The sequence below is a fragment of the Suricata suricatta genome, chromosome 5 (assembly GCF_006229205.1).
Source record: "Suricata suricatta isolate VVHF042 chromosome 5, meerkat_22Aug2017_6uvM2_HiC, whole genome shotgun sequence".
NCBI lineage: Eukaryota > Metazoa > Chordata > Mammalia > Carnivora > Herpestidae > Suricata > Suricata suricatta.
Window position 1 is genome coordinate 83,193,017 of NC_043704.1, and position 21,244 is coordinate 83,214,260.

General features: G+C 40.5%; 1 protein-coding gene across 3 annotated transcripts in view; it reads left to right on the forward strand.

Annotated features, from left to right (window-relative positions):
* Positions 1-21,238, forward strand: part of MCF2L2 (MCF.2 cell line derived transforming sequence-like 2) — a 227,575-nt gene extending 206,337 nt beyond the window's left edge. The window contains exons 26-28 of one of the 3 annotated variants that reach the window (XM_029939799.1): positions 18,271-18,315; positions 20,111-20,199; positions 20,580-21,238. In XM_029939799.1, coding sequence (XP_029795659.1) covers positions 18,271-18,315; positions 20,111-20,199; positions 20,580-20,693 — 248 coding nt within the window. In that variant the 3' untranslated portion in view covers positions 20,694-21,238. Of the gene's footprint in view, positions 1-15,766; positions 15,803-18,270; positions 18,316-20,110; positions 20,200-20,579 lie in introns of those variants that run through there. The other 2 variants (XM_029939801.1, XM_029939800.1) reach the window with 2 other exon arrangements.
* The last annotated feature ends 6 nt before the right edge of the window (positions 21,239-21,244 follow it).

Below are 21,244 nucleotides of genomic sequence, written 5' to 3' on the forward strand. Positions count from 1 at the left end.
ACCTGACGTATGGATCAAGAAGATGTGGTATATATTCACGATGGAGTACTACATGGCAATGAGAGGGAATGACATATGGCCCTTCGTAGGAAAGTGGATGGACCTTGAGGGTGTCATGCTGAGTGACGTAAGCCAGGCAGAGAAGGACAGAAACCATATGTTTGCACTCATAGGTCTAGCAGGAAAACAAGAGAGACCTAATGGAGAACCAGGGGGAGCAGAGGAGGGAGAGAGAGTTGGGGAGAGAGAGGGATGCAAAACTTGAGAGACTATTGAATGCTGAGAATGAACTGAGGGTTGAAGGGGAAGGGGGAGAGGGGAAGAGGTGGTGGTGATGGTGGAGGGCACTTAAGGGGAAGAGCCCTGGGTGTTGTATGGAAAACAATTTGACAATAAAATATTATGAAAAAAACATACAGTATAATATTAGTTTTGGGTATAAAATATAGCGATTCAACACTTAGGTATACTATGTGGTGCTCATCACAAAGGCACTCCTTATGCCCCATCACCTATTTCACCCATCCCCCAACCCACCTCCCTTCTGATAACTATCAGTGTGTTCTCTGTAGTTAATACTCTGTTTCTTGGTTTCCCCCCCTCTTTTTTTTTCCCCTTTGCTTATTTTTTCATTTCTTAAATTCTACATATGAGTGGAATAATACAGTATTTGTCTTTCTCTGACTTATTCCCTTGGCATTATACTCTCTAGGTCTATCCATGTTCTTGCAAATGGAAAAATTTCATTCTTTTTATGGCTGAGTAATATTCCATTGATATACCATCTCCTTTTTATCCATTCATCAACCTATAATTAGGCTATTGTAGATAATGCTACTATAAACATTGGGGTGCATACATCACTTTGAATTTGTATATTTGTTTTCTTTGGGTAAATACCTAGTAGTGTGATCACTGGATCACAGGATAGTTCTATTTTTTTTTAAGTTTATTTATTTGAGAGAGAGTGAGGAAGGGGCAAAGAGAGAGAATCTCAAGCAGGCTCTGTGCTGTTGGTGTGCAGCCTGATATGGGGCTTGGTCCCATGAACTGTGAGATCATGACCTGAGTTGAAATCAAGAGTCAGGCTTAACCAACGGAGCCACCTAGGTGTCCCTCTGTATTTTACTTTTTGAGGAAACTACATTCTGTTTTCCACAGTGACTGCACCAGTTTGCATTCCCACCAGCAATGCAAGAGCATTCCCTTTCTCCACATCCTCGCCAACACCCGTTTCTTGTGTTGTTGATTTTAGCCATTCTGACAACTGTGAGATGATATCTCAACTGTAGCTTTGATTTGCATTTTCCTGATGATGTGGGAAGTTGAGCACCTTTTCATGTGTCTGTTGACCTTCTATATGTCTTCCTTGGAAAAATGTCTATTCACGTATTCTGCCCATCTTTAAAATGGATTATTCTTCTTTGGGTGTTCAGTTTTATAAGTCCTTTATATATTTTGGACACTAATCCTTTATCAGATATGTCATTTGCAAATATATTCTCCAATTCCATAGGTTGCCTTTTAGTTTTATTGATTATTTCCTTCATTGTTCTTTTTATTTTGATTTAGTTCCAATGATTTATTCTTACTTTTCTTTCTCTTGCCTCAGAGACATTGCTAGAAAAAAGTTGCTATGACTAAAGTCAAAGAAGTTACCGCATTTGCTCTTTTCTAGGACTTTAAATGGTTTCAGGTTTCACATTTAAGTCCTTAATCCATTTTGAGTTTATTTTTGGTTGTTGTAAGAAAGTGGTCCAGTTTCATTCTTTTGCATGTTGCTGTCCAATTTTCCCAATACTATTTGTTGAAGAGACAGTCTTTTTCCCATTGGATATTCTTTCCTGCTTTGTCAAAGACTAAGTGGCCATGCAGTTGTGGGTTCATTTCTGGATTTCTGTTCTGTTCTGTTGATCTATGTGCCTATTTTTATTCCAGTACCATACTGTGTTGATGACTACAGCTTTGTAATATAACTTGAAGTCTGGAATTGTGATGTCTCCAGCTTTGCCTTTTTTTTTTTCAAGATTGCTTTGGCTATTTAGGGTTTTTTGTGGTTCCATACAAATTTTAGGATTGTTTGTTCTAGTTCTGTGAAAAATACTGGTGGTATTTTGTTAGGGATTACATTAAATCTGTAGATTGCTTCAGGTAGTATGGACATTTTAACAATATTTGTTCTTCTAATCCATGAGCATGGAATGTCTTTCATTTCTTTGTGTCATCTTCAATTTCTTTCATCAGTGTTTTTTAGTTTTTAGAGGACAGGTCTTTCACTCTTTGGTTAGGTTTAAACATTACTAGGTATTTTATTGTTTTGGGTGCAATTGTAAATGTTATTGATTCCTTAATTTCTCTTTCTGCTGCTTCATTACTGGTATACAGAAATGCAACAGATTTCTGTATGTTGATTTTATATCCTGCGACTTTACTGAATTTCTCAGTTTTAGCATATTTTTGGTGGAGTCTTCAGGGTTTTCTAGATATAGTATCACGTCATTTTCAAATAGTGAAAGTTTTACATCTTCCCTGCCTATTTGGATCTTTTATTTCTTTTTGTTGCCTGATTTGCGTGGCTGGAACTTCCAGTACTATGTTGAATAAAAGTGGTAAGAATGGACATCCCTATCTTGTTCCTGGTCATAGAGGAAAAGCTGTGCTTTTCCCCATTTAGGGTGACATAAGCTGTGGGTTTTTTAAAGATGGCCTTTATTAAAGTATGTTCCCTGTAAACCTACTTTGCTGATTTTTTAAAAAAACATTTGTGCTCTTGGAAGAGGCAACTGTTTTTATTTTTTATTTTATTAAATTTATGTATGTATGTATGTATTCTCAAGTCAGTTAACATACAGTATAGTCTTGGCTTCAGGCCAAGACTTACATATGGCACCCAGTGTTCATCCTGAAGAATACCCTCCTTAATGTATGTCACCCATTTTACCCACCCTCCTACCCTCATCAACCCTCAGTTTCTTCTTTGTACTTAACAGTCTCTTATGGTTTGCCTCCCTTGTTGAAAGTTTTCATTATGAATGAATGTTGTACTTTATCAGATGCTTTTTCAGCATCTATTGAATCATATGAGTCTTTTCCTTTCTTTTATTAATGTGATGTATCACATTGATTGATTTGTCAATATTGAACCACCCTTGCAACCTAGGAATAAATCCCACTTGATTTTGGTGAATGATTCTTTTAATGTATTATTGGATCTGGTTTGTTGTATTTTGTTGAGGAATTTTTGGATCTATGTTTATCAGAGATATTGGTTTGTAGTTCTGTTTTTGTGTGTAGTGTCTTTATCTGGTTTGGGTAGCAGGGTAATGTTGTACTTATAAAATTAATTTGGAAGCTTTTCTTCCTCTTTTGTTTTTGGGAATAGTTTGAGAAGAATAGGTATTAAGTTTTCTTTAAATGTTTGGTAGAATTCACATGTGAAGTATCTTATCCTGGAGTTTTCTTTGTTGGGAGTTTTTGTATTTCTGATTCAGTTTCTTTGCTGGTTATTAGTCAAGTTTTCTATTTCTTCCTGCTTCAGTTTTGGTAATTTATATGTTTCTGGAAATTTATCTATTTCTTTTAGGTTGTCCAATTTGTTGGCATATAGGTTTTCATAATATTCTCTTATAATTGTTGGTATTCTGTGGTATTGGTCATAATTAGTAATTTTTCCTCTTTCATTTGTGATTTTATTTATTTGGATCCTTTCTTTTTTCTTTTTGATATGTCTGGCTATAGGTTTATCAATTTTATCCATTTTTTCAAAGAACCAGCTTCTGGTTTCATTGATCTGTTCTATTGTTTTTGTTTGTTTTGTTTTGTTTCTATATCATTTATTTCTGTTCTAATTTTTTTATTTCCTTTTTTCTGCTGGCTTTAGGCTTCATTTGTCTTTCTTTTTCTAGTTCCTTTAGGTATAAGATTAGCTGTTTGTTTATTTGAAAATTTTCTTGCTTCTTGAGGTAGGCATGTATTGTTGTCTTTTTCCCTCCTATGACCACTTTTGCTACATCCCAAAGGGTGTGTTTTCATTTTCATTTGTCTCCATGTATTAATTTCTTCTTTGATTTCATAGTTGACCCATTAATTGTTTAGTGGTCATATTGTTTAACCTCCATTGTGTTTTTTCCAGACTTTTCCTTGTAGTTGACTTCTAGTTTCACAGTGTTGTGGTTAGAAAAGGTGCATGGTATGACTTCAATCTTCTTGTTCTTTGTTGAGTCCTGTTTGTGATGTAATACGTGATCTATTCTGGAGAATGTTCCTTGTGCACTTGGAAAGAATGTATATTCTGCTGTTTTAGGATGGAATGTTATGAATATATCTGTTAAGTCCACCTGGTCCAGCGTGTCATTCAAAGCCATTATTTTCTTGTTGATTTTCTGTTTAGGTGATCTGTCCATTGATGTATGTGTGGGGTTAAAGTCCCCTACCATTGTTGTATTATTATGATTTATTTCCTTTATGTTTGTTATTATTTTATATATTTGGATGCTTTCATGTTGGATATATAAATATTTACAATGGTTTTATCTTCTTGTTGGATTGTCCCCTTTATTATTATATAGTGCCCTTCTCTTGTTGCAGCCTTTGTTTTAAAGTCTACTTTGTCCAATATAAGTATGGTTATTCTGGCTTTCTTCTGACATCCATTTGTGTTATAAATATTTTTCCATCCCTGTTTTGGCCGGCTGGCCAATCGATGCGGGTCCTGAGAGAGGGAGTGAGAATAGGGCAGGACAGGGAGCACAGAGAGTGGAGGCCAGGCAGCGTTTCCGATGAAGCCACCCTCTCTATTGAGAGACCACGCCTGTCTTATAAAGGGTAGAAGGCGGGCAGTTGACGTGAGTTAGTTGCTAAGAGACAAGGGCGAGGACTGCAGCGTCAGCACGCTGCCCAAGAGGCTAACAAGAAAGGCTTGGGAGGTAAAGGAGAAGGCCTCAGCTGAAGGTGATAATACAGCTCTTGCTGTGCTGGGAGTGATAACGCAGCTCAGCTGTGCGGGTGACTGATCTTGCAAGTCAAGGCACATGTCTTTTCTTCTGGCAGCCCTTCTGGCAGCTCCCGACAGGTCCCCTCACTTTTTAAAAAATATATATCTTTATTTTATTTTGAGAGACAGAGACAGAGAACGAGTGGGAGAGGGGCATAGAGAGAGGGAGACACAGAATCTGAAACAGGCTCCAGGCTCTGAGCTGTCAGCGCAGAGCCTAATGCGGGGGTTGAACCCACAACCATGATATCATGACCTGAGCTGAAGTTGGACGCTTAACTGACTGAGCCACCCAGGTGCCCATCATCCCCTCACTTTTAATCTGCAGGTGTCTTTAGGTCTAAAATGAGTCTCTTATAGGCAGTATATAGATAGGTCTTGTTTTTTTTCTTTATCCATTCAGACACCCTATGTCTTTGATAGGGAATTTAGTCATTTTATATGCATAGTAATTATTGATAGATATGTATTTATTGCCATTTTATTTGTTGTTTTGTGATTGTTTCTGAAGATTTTCTCTGATCCTTTCTGGTCTTTCTCTCTTTCATGTTTTACTGATTTTCTTTAGTGGTATATTTGGATTTGTTTCTCTTATTCCTTGCATATTTATTAGCGGTTTTGATATATGGTTACCATTAGGTTTGTATATAACCTCTTCTGCAAATAGCAGTCTATTTTAAGTTGATATTTTAAGGCTATATTAAGTTGATGGCCATTCAAATTTGAACCCATTTTCCTCCTTATATTTTAGGTATATGTTATTATATTTTATATACTTTTTGTGTGTGAATTCCTTAACTGACTTTTACAGAAATATTCATTTTTACTGCTTTTGTGTTTCTTGACTTTATATTGTCACTGTTAGTATCTCTTTTCCACTCAAAGAATCCCCTTTAATATTTCTTGCAGGGCTGGTTTAGTATGGTCATGAGCTCTGTTAGTTTTTGTTTGTCTGGGGAACTCTTTATCTCTCCATCTATTCTGAATTATAGCCTTGCTGGATAGAATATTCTTGGCTTTTTATCTTGATGAGGTCCCAATAGTTCATTTTTGCTTTTGTTTCCTTTGCCTCCAGAGACATGTTGAGTAAGAAGTTGCTGCAGCCAAGGTCAAAGAGATTTTTGGCTGCTTTGTCCTCTAGGATTTTGATGGCTTCCTGTCTTATGTTTAGGTCTTTCATCCATTTTGAGTTTATTTTGTGTATAAGAAAGTGGTCCAGGCTCAATCTTCTACATGTTGCTGCCCAGTTTTCCTAATGCCATTTGCTGAAAAGACTGCCTTTTTTTCCATCAGATATTCTTTCCTACTTTGTCAAAGATTGACTGTACATTTACAGGTCCATTTCTGGCTTCTTTAGTCTGTTCCATTGATCTATGTGTCTGTTTTTGTGCCAGTACCATACTGTCTTGATGATTACAGCTTTGTAATACATCTTGAAGTCCAGAATTGTGATGCCTCCCGCTTTGGTTTTCTTTTTTAGGATTACTTTGGCTATTTGGGGTCTTTTTTGGTTCCATATAAATTTTAAGATTGTTTGTTCTAGCTCTGTGAAGAATACTGGTGTTATTTTGATAGGGATTGCATTGGATATGTAGATTGTTTTGGGTAGTATTGACATTTTAACAATATTTGTTCTTCCATTCCATGAGCATGGATTATTTTTCCTTTTGTGTGTGTGTGTCTTCTTCACTTCCTTTCATAAGCTTTCTATAGTTTTCAGTGTATGGATTTTTCAGCTCTTTGGTTAGGTTTATTCCTAGACATTTTATGGTTCTCGGTTGTTTTTGTTAATTTTAGTGGGAATTCTCTGTGCCTCCTGGATCTGGATGTCTGTTTCCTTCCTCAGACTAGGGACATTTTCAGCTATTATTTCTTCAAATAAATGTTCTGCCCCCCTTTCTCTCTCTTCTTCTGGGACTCCTATTATACTAATGTTATTACATTTGATGGGTACACTAAATTCCCCAAGTCTATTCTCATTTTGCATAATTCTCCTTTGTCTCTTTTATTCAGCTTTATTGCTTTCCATTAGTTTGTCTTTTAGGTCTTTAATTCATTCCTCTGATTCTTCCAGCCTGCTATTCAAATTGCATCAACCATGGTTCTAATCTCATTTACTGCACTGTTCATCTCTGATTCTTTTTAGTTCTTTTATCTCTGAGGTAAGGGTCTCACTGATGTCCTCTATTCTTTTCTCAAGCCCAGTGAGTATCCTTATGATCACTGCTTTAAATTTTCTATCAGGCATGTTACATATATCTGTTTCACTTAGATCTCTGGCCGTGGCCTAATATTGTTCTTTCATTTGTGATGAATTCCTCCATCTTGGCATTTTGTCTAAGTTTCTGCCTTCTTCTGTATGCTAGAAAAGCTAGTTATGTCTCCTGCTACTGGAAGTAATGGCCTTATGAAGAAAAGGTCATGTAGTATCCTGGGCCTGGTGTTTCAGAGAGTGCCTCCAGTGTGTGCTGCATGCAATCTGCTATGTTCTGGCTGCCCTGTCCCTCAGGCCAGTCATTTGCAGAGGCTATCCTTGCTTACTGTGAGCAGTGTTTGATACCTGGCCTGAATGTGGCAAGCTTTAATTAGGTGTGCTCAGGTCTTCTTGTGAAATAAGACCTGTCACTTCCTCCACTGGAACTAGGGCCCTGCAAAACTTTCTGATTGGGAGACATGGTGTGGGCAGGGGTTTTTGCTGGTCTTCTGGGGGTGGGGCTTGCCACACTGGGACTGAGGAGGGAAGACTGAGAAGGGTAGTTCCACCAGAGCGCAGGGGGTGGGGCTTAGTGTAGCAAGTTAGGTAGCCAGTGTCAACAATATACTGCTTCCCACAGGTGGCTCTGTGTTTATGCAGAGGGCCTGGAGAAGGAAATAGCCCTAGCCAGTTCCTTTGTTCCCAAAGAGGCATGTCTATGAACGCTGATTCTCAAAGACAAGCTCTGAGAAGAGCCAATAATCTCCTCTACTGTGTGCACCAGGCACTCTCCAGATACTGTTTCCAAGCCTTATACTCCTGGGTTGTTTGCCTGCCTTTTCCCCAGGAGCAGCTTAGTGCCCTCCAGCTCTATTCCAGCCAACCCTGCTGACCTTTAAAACTGCAGACTTTAAGCCCTGCTGGTTTCAAGAACCCATGAAAATTCAACCCCTCTCATTTTCTAAGCCAATGGCTATAGGGAAATATTCTCCTTGTGCATTCCCCTGTGTTCTCCCCCCCCCTCCCTTTCTTTTATCCTTCTCTGCAACCATGACTCCCTCCCCTCTGAAGCAGCTTCAATCTGTTTCTTCCCTAAACCATGTTTCTGCATTTGCTACCTTCTTCGATATGGTCTCTGAAGCCCTTCTCAATCCTAACCCTGTGCTCCCTAAGTTGTGACAATAATGTAAAATACAGATAAGAAGCAGAACCCCACAAACATTCTCTAGGACATATCACATGATAGGTCAAAATCCAAGTTTCAATAGATTTAAGAAGACTGAAATTATATCAAGCATCTTTTCCAACCACAACATTGTGAAAATCAGTTACAGGAAGAAACACAAAAACATGGAAGCTAAATAGCATGTTACTAAACAATGAATGGGTCAATGAAGAAATCAAAGTGAAAATTTAAAAAAATGCACCTGCAGACAAATGAGAATGGAAACACTACAGTTCAAAATCTTTGCAACACAGCTAAAGCTCTTCTAAGAGGGAAGTTTATAATGGTACAGACTTACCTCAAGAAAGAAGAAAAATCCCAAATAAACAATTTAAGCTTACACATAAAGTAACTTAAAAAAATAAATAAATAAAACAAAACCTAAAGTTAATAGAAGGCAGAAAGTAATAAAGATCAGAATGGAAATAAATGAAATACAAACTAAAAAATGTAGAAAAGATCAATGAAACCAAGAGCTGGCTCCTTGAAAAGTTAAACAAAACTGATAAACCTTTAACTAGGCTCAACAAGAGAATAAGAGAGAGGACTCCAATAAAATCAGAAATGAAAGAGAAGTTACAATTGACACCAGAAAAATACAAAGAATTATAAGAGATTACTATGAAAATTTATATGCCAACAAATTGGACAACCTAGAAGAAATAAGATAGATTCCTAGAAATGTGCAATCTTCCAAGATTGAATCAGGAAGAAAAAAAAGTCTTAACAGAACAATTACTAGTAACAAAATTGAATCAGTAAAAACAAAAAACAAAAACCAAAAACCTCCCAACAAACAGAAGTCTAGGACCAGATGGCTTCACAAGCGAATTCTACCAAACATTTAAAAAGAGTTAATATCTATTCATTTCAAACTATTCTGAAAAATAGAAGAGGAAGGAATGCTTCCACACTCATGCTCTGAGACCAGTATTACTCTAATACCAAAACCAAAGATACTATAAAAAAAAGAAAGAAAATTATAGACCAAAATCTCTGATGGACATAGATGCAAAAATCCTCAACAAAATATTAGCAAGATGAATTCAAAAATACATTTAAAAAGGTCATTCACCACAATCAAGTGGGATTTATCCCAGTGATACAAGGATAGTTTAATATATGCAATCAATGTGATACACCATATTAATACAATGAAGGATAAAAATCATACACAATCATCTCAATAGATGCAGAAAAAGCATTTAGTAATATTCAACATCACTTATGATAAAATCTCTCAACAAACTCGGTTTAGGGGAAACATAATAAAGGCCCTATATGAAAAGCCCACAGTTAACACCATATTTATTGGTAAGAAAAAAAAACCTGAGGGCTTTTCCTCTAAGATCAGGAACAAGACAAGGATGTTCACTCTCACCATTTTTATTTAACATAATACTGGCGATCCTAGCCATAGCAGTCAGACAAGAAAAAGAAATAAAAAGTGTCCAAATTGATAAGCAAGAAGTAAAATTTTCAATATTTGCAGATGACATGATACTATACATAGAAAACCCTAAAGACTCCACCAAAGAACCTATTAGAAATAATAAATGAATTCGATGAAGTTGCAGGGTACAAAATCAATACACAGAAATCTGTTGCGTTTCTATATCTACTAATGATATACAGACAGAGATATTAAAATTTTTAAATCCCATTTATAATTAAATAAAACAAAAGTATTGAATATTTAAGAATAAATTTAACCAGAGATGAAAGACCTGTACTTTGAAAACTATAAGCATTGATGAAAGAAATCAGGGATAACACAAGTAAATACAGAAGTATACTATGCTTGACAGAACAAATATTGTTAACATGCCCATACTACCCAAAACAATCTACAGATGCAATGCAATCCCTATCAAAATACCAATAATATTTTTCACAAAACTAGAACAAAATACTTTTTTACTTTTTATAAAAAATTTTTAAAAGTTATTTATTTATTTATTGAGAGAGAGAGAGAGAGAGTAGGGGAGGAGCACATAGAAAGAGAGAGGGAGAATCCCAAGCAAGCTCCACGTTGTCAGCACAGAGCCCAATATGGAGCTTGAACCCACAAACCATGATATCACAACTTAAGCCAAAACCAAGAGTTGAAGGTTCAACCAGTTGAGCCACCTGGGTGCCCCTAGAACAAAATTTTCCAATTTGAATGGAACCACAAAAGACCCCTGAATGGCCAGAACAATATTAAGAAGAACCAACCTGGAGGCAGTACAATCTCAGATTTCAAGATATACTGTAAATTTGTAGCAATCAAAACAGTATGGTACTGGCACAAGAATAGACACAGATCAATGGAACACAATTGACAGCCCAGAAGTAAACCTGTGTGGCTTTTTAAAGGGTTTGTTTATTTTTGAGGGGAGCGGGGAAAGGATCTGGAGTAGACTCTGCACTGACAGCAGCAAGCCCAATGCAGGGCTTGAATTCACAAACTGTGACATCATGACCTGAGCCAAAGTCAGACATTCAACAAACTGAACCACCCAGGTGCCCCAAACCTATGCTTATATGGTTAATCTATAACAAAGGAGGCAAGGACATATAATGGGGAAGACATCTCTCCCATAAATGGTGTTGGGAAAACTGGACAGCTATATGCAATAGAATGAAACTGGGCCACTTTCTTATTCCACACACAAAACTAAATTCCAAGTGATTTAAAGACCTAAGTGTAAGACCCAAAGCCACAAAACTCCTAAAATAGGCAGTAACCTCTTGGAAATCAAACTTAGCAATATTTTTCTGGGTAAATCTCCCCAGGCAAAGGAAGCAAGAGCAAAAATAAAAACTATTGGGACTACATCAAACTGAGAAGCTCAAAGGAAGCCATCAGCAAACCAAAAAGGCAACCTGCTGAATGGGAGAAAACATTTGCAAATGATATGTACAATAAAGCATTAATATCCAAAATATATAAAGAACTCATATAATCCAATGCTAAAAAACACAAATAGTCTGATTAGAAAACGAACAGAGGACCTGAATAGACACTTTTCAAAAGAAAACATGTAGATGGCCAACAGACACATGAAAAGATGCTCACCATCACTCACATTAGGGAAATACAAATCAAAACCACAATGAGATGTCACCTCACACCTGTCAGAATGGCTACTATCAAAAAGACAAGAAATAACAAATGTTGCTGAGGATATGAAGAAAAGGGGGCCCTCAAGCACTGTTAGTAGGGATGTTAAGTGGTGCAGCCACTATGGAAAACAGTATGAAGATTCCTTTAAAAACTAATAATAAAAGTGCCATAATATCCAGTGATTGCACTTATGGGTATTTACCCAAAGAAAATAAAAACACTAATTCAAAAAGATATTTGCACTAAGTTTAATGCAACGTTATTTACAACAGCCAAAAAATGGAAGCAGCCTAAGTGTTTATAGATAGATGAGTGAATAAAGAAGATGTGGTGTATATATACACAATGGAATATTACTCAGCCACAAAAAAGAATGAAATCTGGCCATTCGCAACAACATGGATGGACTTAGAAGGTATTATGCTGAATGAAATAAGTCAAAGACAAATATTATATTATTTCACTTCCATGTGGGATCTAAGAAAAACAAACAAAAACAAAAATAGAAACAACTTCTAGAGAACAAACTAGTGGTTGCCGAGCAATAAGGGTAGCGGGTGTGGAAAACAGGTGAAGGGGATTAAGAGGTACAAACTTCTCGTGAGAAAATAAGTAAGTCCTGAGAACAAAAAGGACAAAGAAAGAGAGAGAGAGAGAGAGAGAGAGAGAGAGAGAGAGAGAGAGAGAGAAACCAGAACCAAACTCTAGCATGTAGATGAAAAGAAAAGCCCAACTGAACTTACAAACAGGCCCGAGGAATCATCTGGCCCCCTTGTTTACAGTCTTACAAACAGAGTTAATTTCACCCAACTTTTCGGCAGCAGAACCAGATCTCCTGAGTGTGGCTCAACAAGCAGGATCTAATGAAATGCCACCGAGAATGATGCCAACAGCGAGGGCTCTAGGAACTCCGAGGGGCCTGGGTGCACAGTGTGTGTGTGTGTGTGTGTGTGTGTGAGCGGGAGCCAGGCCGTGGGCTGGTCTCGGAGAGGACATGAGACTACTGGGACTGAACCCAGACTCAGGGACATCAGGCAATGGGGGAGGGAGTTTCCGGCGTCAGGAATATCAGGACCTTATGTTTGCCCAGCACTTTACAAAGCTCGGAGACATGTGACATTATCACCCCAGTTCTTTCCTGTAACACCTTAAACCCCTGGGACTGCTGGGCAGAACAACTTTGTACACTCTGGGCGATGCATCCAGGGACCCCAGTGACAAGAAGGACACTGGCAGCCACTGAGGGATGTGGAGACAGGGCCTCTGGAGACAGCCAGGAGGAGGGGCATTACAGACTCAGATGGGATTTGGGCGGGGTGCTCCTTATCCCTGTCTGTGCCTGCCCACTCAGAAACTTTCTCCGTCTGTACTTCCTCACTGTGTGCAAGGCACTCAGCAAGTACTTAATAAGTGATGTTGAATGAACCTGTAATCCAGACTGTGCTCCAGTTCAGGTACAGCGCCTGCTTAGTTTTCCTAGGCTCCTTTGGCTTGATCTTAATGAAGTCACCCAGGCCCTCAGTCAAAAAGATGATAGAGGTGGGAGAGGGTGAGGGCTGTGCTAGACAGAGCCCTCTGCATCTAATAGGCTCTATTATAATTTTATGATGTGTTTAAGTTTTCCTCTCTATTAGACCATGAATTCCTCTGGAGCATAAAGGTTGTCTTACTAGTTTTAACTTCCCTTGGGCCTCATATTCTATAAAGGCTTGGCACTCATAGATGCTCAGTAAATGGTTAATGAATAAACAAATAAAATAACTCATTGAATAATCATATCAGGCTGGCAAACTACTCTGCAAGCAGAGTGAGGGGTGATGAGGTTTAGCTCAGGACACATCTCTTTCATCTCACACCTCCAGAGCCTAGCAAGTGTCAAGCTAAACTAACCCAAAAGAATTACTATAATATTGGTGTTTTAGGACAGGGAAGAGAGGAGGGAGCTATATAGTGAGCCATGAAACAGCTTTAAAAAAAATTTTTTTTAATGTTTATTTTTGAGAGAGAAAGACACAGAGTGTGAGTGGGAGAGGGTCAGAGAGTGAAGGAGACACAGAAGGTGAAGCAGGCTCCAGGCTCTGAGCTGTCTGCACAGAGCCCAATGCAGGGCCTGAACTCAGAAACCATGAGATCATGACCTGAGCTGAAGTCCCATGCTTAACTGACTGAGCCACCCAGGTGCCCCCATGAAACAGCTTTTTTTTTTTAATGTTTTATTTATTTTTGATACAGAGACAGAGCATGAGAGGGGGAGGGGCAGAGAGAGGAGACACAGAACCGGAAGCAGGCTCCAGGCTCTGAGCTAGCTGTCAGCACAGAGCCCGAAGCGGGGCTGGAACCCACAAACGTGAGATCTGACCTGAGCCGAAGTGGGAGGCTTAACCGACTGAGCCACCCAGGTGCCCCATGAAACAGCTTTTAAGAGGATGGAAGAGGATTCCTCTTCTTCATCTCTTCCACTTGAAGACTTGTAGACGGGGGCACCTGGCTGGCTGAGTTGATAGAGCATGTGACTCTTGACCTAGATATCATAACTCTGAGTTCCATATTGGGTGTAGAGATTACTTAAAAATAAAATATTAAAAAAAAAAGACTTGCAGCCAGTTAGATGTTAATTATATAATCCAGCAAATGGTATCCACTGAACATTCCCTTTTGACTGTCATGCCCAGAGCCAAGGCAGGTCCTAGACTGTGGTGAACGAGGAGGATGAAGCAGGTCCTTGAGACTTTAGGAGAACCGGAGTGAGCCAGCATCACTCCAACAGGGATAGGGAGGAATGCATGTGCCATTCTTTCCGATGGTTCAACGTTCATGTATATTTCTCTAAAGCAAAGGCAGTGGAGTGGAACTTATAACATGGATTGAAAATATGCAAAGAGCCACCAGCAGTTAGGAAGACCCAGTCCCCAGCACACATGGGATTAAAGGTAGGAAGAGTGGGGCAATAATGGGGGTCCCAGCTGCTTAAAAGCTGAGGAAGACATTGCCTGAGTCTCAGCCCCTTCCTTAATTATGAGTGAGAAGAAAGATATAAAATCAGTTTTATGCTATTCATTTGTGTAGCTCTAATTAGGCCAGAATTAAAATAAAAGGCAAATGTTTCACATCAAATATGAATTCCTCTTTGGAAAAACTGCCCTTTGAAGGAAATGGTTGTAGGGATAAGAGATTGCCAGAATGTCTCTGGTTGGGAATAACGACACTGGGTCATGGCAACTTTATTTCTTGCTCTGGCCAGGATTTATTGGATTTCACCTCCTTCCAGAGCTTTCCAGGGAAAGGTTAGGAACACTTGATCCAGGTGCTTCCCCACAAGGCTTCAGCCCTGCCTTCTTTTGTGTGTTGGTTTTCTGGTGGCTAAAATAGGGTATGGGATCAAAAAGAAAAACAAGTGTGAAAGCATTTTATATACTTATGACATAATAGATTATGGTTTACAGGGCTCCGAATGGGCCCATGAAACAGCTTTTTAAAAAATTTTTTTGTTAATGTTTATTTTTGAGAGAGAAAGAGTGTGAGTGAGGGAGGGTCTTTTTGTCTTTTCTTTCCTTGCCTGATTAGGTTGAAGATAACTTTTTCCAGAAGACCTTCTACTTTATGCTTTTACCGCTGCCCATAATCCAAGTCTTGATTTAGTATTTGAGACTTCAGTTTTGGAGTATTACGTAATTAATTTTATGGGAGATGAAGTATGTGTTTAGGCCTACAGTTTATTTAGAAAAGGTGTCCAGAAGGAATGTTAGTTCAAAGTACATTTACTGAGTACATACAAAGTACAAAAATCTTTGAAGAAATATACACAGACCCCACACTCCAACTTGGGGGCAAAGCTAATTAATGTTATGTTTCTTGGTCAGACTTCTAGACCCTTGGATGCTAATGAGCATGAAACAGCAAATTAACAGGAAGATGGTCACATAATAAGTAATTAGATGTGCAGTCTTGGCCAACAAATATTAATGACAGTGCCTTTAATTTTGATTATCAATTAGGATATATATGTGAGTTGTAATATTTTTGTATTTGTGGGAGCACCTGGGTGGCTCAGTCTTGATTTCAGCTCAGGTCATGATCTCACAGTTCTGTGAGTTTGAGCCCTACATTGGGTTCTGTGCTGACAGTGTAGAGCCTACTTTGGATTCTGTCTCCCTCTCTCTCTCAAAAAATAAATTTTTTAATCTTAAAAATATAATATTTTGTATTTTGAAAATACAAAATGACCTTATTTTCTTCTTATTATAGACCAGGAAAAGTGAAGCTTGAGAAAAATCTTGGCTGGTAAGAGTTCATAGAATATAGTCCCTGAATTTGCTTTGCACAATAATACCTATCTCTCCATGGAATGTAGCAAAATCTCTGGGAAGTATGAAATGTTTATGTCTTGTTTTCCATGGAGATTTTATAATGGCTTGTGAAAAACTTTTTAAAGAAAAGATAAAATCAAGGATGCCTGGGTGGCTCAGTCAGTTAAGCATCCAACCTAGGCTCAGGTCATGATCTCATGGTATGTGGGTTCAAGCCCCACATCAGGCTCTGTACTGCTAGCTCAGAGCCTAGAGCCTGCTTCAGATTCTGTGTCTCCCTCTCTCTCTCTGATCTTACCCTGCCAGTGTTCTGTCTCTCTCTGACTCTCAAAAATGAATAAAAATGTTAAAAATTTTTAAAAAGTATTTTAAGTTTCATTTTCTGATTATAAAAATAATACATATGTACATTACGCAAAATTTAAAATGTAATGCAGAAAAGTAGAAAAATGCAAATCAGACATAACTGGACATCACCACTGTAATTATTATACCCCAAACTTTTGGTCTATAGAAATGCATATTTTTTAAAAAATAGAGCCATACTACACAAACAGATTAGGGGTCTTTGTATTTTAGTCTTCTTGAAAAATTCCTATTAAATTTTTGGTGAAATGGACAAGCCTTGACTAGACCCAACTAAACACATCAGCTCTGCCTACCTAGACCCACCTGTGGGCCTGTCCTAACCCAGAACATCTGATGGCAGCGGATTGCCGAGTCCTAGTTCTGAAGTTTCTTTGACCCCAGCTCCTACCAACTCTGAAAGTCCAAGACAACAAGCTCAGACTGCCCTAGAAGCTGGCAAGGATTTTGACAACAGAAAACACACTTTTAAAACAAAACAAAACAAAACAAAACAAAAAGTGCTTTGAGAATGTGTGCAGTCTGGAAGTAGTTAATTGAATGCATAGGAGTGATTCACTTCCTCTTGGCCAAAGGCAGATCTGCAAAGGAAATGGGCACCTCAGATACAGACCAACTTCCATGTTCACATAATTTGTACTCTAGGCCACCAAGCAAAAGGATCCTCATCCAGCCCAGTACCTGTGGAAACAACCTGGAGATCTCTTCTGCTGTGAGCTGCGGAGAGCACCTGGGAGGGTTTAGGCATAAAGTGACCCCATGCATTACCTCAACTCCCAGAAGGCAGAGAAGCTTAGTGAGCAGCATCGCACAACGGTTAAGGGCTCACAGCTCAAACCCAGCTCTATGTCTTCGGATGAGTTACTTCACTTCTTTGTGCCCCCAGGTGAAAATGATGTACTTTAGTTCATGTGATATAGGTGGTCCTTACAAAGTTTTTGCATAATTGTAAGGAATAGGGAAAAATCTAGTTTGAAAGAAAATAAAAAGTTTGCCCATTTGAAATCAATGTGGTAAGAGCTGCCTCCAAACTAGTGGGATCTACGGTGGTCCCACTGTGCCATCCAGTGGACAGAAAGGGGAAAGGCATGATTTTTATCTTCCAAATTTGTGATTTACCAAAAACATGTATATTGAGGATAATTTCAACTCACCAATAGGCTCACTTGTTAATTTCATTCAATTTTTAGGGGTGTCTGGGTGGCTCAGTCGGTTAAGCGTCTGACTCAACTTCAGTACAGGTTATGATCTCACGTTGGTGAGTTTGAGCCACCAGGCCTGGAGCCTGCTTAGGATTCTCTCTCTCCTCCGCCTCTGCCCCTCCCCCGCAATAAATAAATTTCATTCCATTTTAAAGCCAAAATGAAAAGTCAAAATTCTAAACACTAAGTAATAAAACTAAGTTCTCACAACCAGTTAGGATTTATGTGACATATGTATGCTACAAAGATCATCTACTGAAGGAAAAGAGAATACACAGCAGTCCTTACTAGCATGAATTTTCACCACCCACCTTCCCCATTCTTCTCTTTCTCTACCAACTTTTTTTAAAACTTTTTTACTTTTTTTTAAACATTTATTATTTTTGAGAGAGAGAGAGAGAGAGAGAGAGAGAGAGAGAGAGAGAGAGAGAGACAGTGTGAGTGGGGGAGAGGCAGAGAGATGGAGACAGAATCCAAAGCAGGCTCCAGGCTCTGAGCTATTAGCACATAGCCCAATGCAGGGCTCAAACTCACAGACCATGAGATCATGACCTGGGCCGAAGTTGGACACTTAACCGACTGAGCCACCCAGAATCCCCTCCACCAACACTGTTTATGCTTATTCTGGTACATGGACTAGGAGAACCCCAGAAACTCAAAAGTATCTCCCCAACACACCACTAGACCTTGACTGATACCAGAGCCATTCTGCCCAGTTTCACTTAATATTTTGCTGATATTGAGTATTTTTCAAGGGCCTGTGTGTTTGGTTTGGGTTTTCCTCTCTGTGTGTGTGTGTGTGTGTGTGTGTATACGCATAATGTGTTTCCTTTTAAAGCCATTTATCACCTCTATAATTTGTTTCTTCCCCCAGATATTTATGCAGGTGAAGACAATGGCAAACAACTCTCCCCCAAACGTGAGTAACAATAGCATACTTGGAGTATTGAGAGCTGTTCTGAGACCTTCTTTTTGGTATTACTGTAATCACTATTCACAATAATCAGGGGTGCCCGGGTGGCTCAGTCGATTAAGCATCCAGCTTCTGGCTTTGCCTCAGGTCATGATCTCATGGTTCATGGGTTCGAGCCCCGCGTTGGGCTCTGTGCTGACAGCTAGCTCAGAGCCTGGAGCCTGCTTCGGATTCTGTCTCTCCCTCTCTTTGACCCTCCCCTGCTCACGCTGTCTCTGTCTCTCAAAAATAAATTAAAAACATAAAAAAAATTGTAACAGGTGTTACTTATTAAATTCCTAAAATGTACCAGACATTTTACTTTATAAACCTTTTTGCTAATCCATATATCAGAACTGTGATAGATATTATTATCCCCATTTTTACAGAGAAGAAAAGATGCTTAGAGCGGTTAAGTGGCTTACCCAGGGTCAACAGGTAGTGAGTGAGTGGTAAAGTCAGAACTGCACTCAGGTCTCATGGACTCCAAAGCCCCTGCTCCTACCACGCGGCGGATAGCCTTTCCTTTATTCACTCATCTGACCTGCCAGACCCTGAGCCCAAGGGTCTGGGGTCCCCACAGTGCTGTTGCCACTATAGTACCTACGACTTAGTATCTAACCCCTAAGAGCCCATGGCCAGTGGATCCAGAAGGAAGGGATTAAATATGCAAATGACAAAGATATAGCAAAACTCAGCCTGTGAACTGCACTTTTGTCCCCCACACTTCCAGCTTTGACTGAAGGATGTTCTCTAAGGCTTGGCGGTCAGTCCTGAGAATTCTGAGATTCTTCCAGGAGCCGCAGGGAATAATGGGTGATTGGGTATAGTCACTGCTGCCAAGAGCCCTGGGACCCATGAGGGATACACATGAGGGCTTACCTAGAGCAGTTGCATCTATGTCCGAAGAAATTCTCCCTTGAAGGGTCTTGTGAGGTGACTGGAGGTGGCCCCACCACTGCCACAGCCCCTCTCCTCCTCTGTGTCTCAGAATAGAATGGGATAGAATAGAACACAATAAAGTAGAATAGAGTAATAGAATAGCTCAGATGTGGATATCATAGCTGTAAGGGTAATATTGTTCCATAAACTATTTTCCTTTTAGAAATGTATTGTGTGGACATGTTGTTGGATGTAGAACTGGCATCTCTAAGGAGTAGGGAAAAGTATGGTATAGGCTAAACTGAGGGTATCCTCCGCCCTCACCTGTGGTACCATGTGTGCTGACTGTCCCCGGCTGGGAGGTGGTATCTGGATATTGTCAGTGTGGGGAGGATTGAGTCTCTTTCCAGGCTCAGGTGGATCCTTCCTAGAGGCAGGAAGTGGCCCAGATGACCCTGATCCTCTGATTTCCCATGGGGAGAGCAGTGACAGAAGCAACCAAGGAATAGGAATCAGGGGAAAGAAAAAGGGGAAAAGAGGGAAGAAGGGTGGAGGGCAGTTAGGTTGTCAAGCACAAGAGGAAAATGAGCATTTTCTTAGAGGACAAGCAGTAAGGCTATGACCACCATGTAGACAGGTCTTCTCAGGGTCATGGTTACAAATCTGAGCTGGAAAAGGGAACCTGAAGTCAATCACAGTCCTCCACTTCCCACCCAGGTGAAGCCATCCAGGTCCTGGCAGAGCAGGATTTAGAGAAGGGGAGAATGGGTTCTTGGGGACAGGCACTGCCTCCTAGGACATCTAGCTAGTGGCCTCAGAGCTAATCCTCCCAGCCCCTCTCCAGCACAGCAGGCCAAATGCTTCCCTTTCTTTCCCCTAGGCTGCTCCAGCAGGGAGTTTATCTCCATGGAAACCTCTGACTATCCAGAAGGTGCAGAAGATATGGAAAAGGAGAACAGTGCTCTGAGTGTAATGCATTTCCTTCTTACCTCTTTCATTTTCTCCCTCAATCCTATTCCTCAGCTTCTCCTGCCTCCCCTTCCAGGTCTCTCCCCTTTTCATGATTCATACCCATAAGGACCAGGCCTAACCCAGGAAGCTGAGGTCACTGCATCGCAAAGTGCCTCAGACCCTCTAAGCCTAGCATGTCCCTCATCCCCATCTCCTTCGCATTGCACTGGTTTCTGATCATAAATGTGGGGCTCCTGCTGGGATCTCCAGTGACCTCGTGGGAGAGCTAGGGTGGGCCCCAACCTGCCAGCTGTTATCACGAGTTGCGCCTGGTTTGGGCTCGGGCAATCCTCGGCACTGCAAACTCTGAGGATTCATCACTGTCCCCTCCCTTCCAGCTGTCCGGGCTTTTCCAGTTGGACAATAGTTACGAAACGTGTTCCTCCAAATCTGTACTGGAAACGGAAGAAAGCATCCAGGAGAAAAAAGAAAGCGGCGATGAAGACGTTTGAGTGTGAAAGAGGAAAGTCCTAACAGTAAGCGAATTTGTTAGCCATTGCTTCTTTTTCTTCTTGGAATTTTAGGCCAACAAACAGAACTCAGGAAAACGCTGCGGTGCCCGCCGGCTTGCTCGGCCCTGCGGGGGACGCGACTAGTTTTCCGGCAAAAGCAGAGCGGGCAAGGGAAGCACCCTGAGGACCCTCTCCCCCGAGGGCTGACACTAGTTCTAGAACCCCGCGGCTCCCCCGCTCCGCCAGGCCGCCCCACGCCGCCTCCCTTCCGGGCACGGCCTGCTGCGGACCCCGAGGACGTGGCCCACCCTTAAGTTGGAAAGCAGCCAAGGGGCCGCCTCAGACCCTGGGGGTGGGGGAGACAGGGCCGCCCGAGGAAGGGTCCACGGCCTGCCCGCGGCGCACACCCTCCGGTGAGGGCCGCCGAGAACCTGGGCGCTGCTCCACACGCGCCAGCGCCAGCTCTGGGGACTCCGGGCAGACACCTGCGAACCTCTGGGCTACTTCACACGCGCCGGCGCGAGCGCCGGACTCGAGGCAGCAGCCTTCGG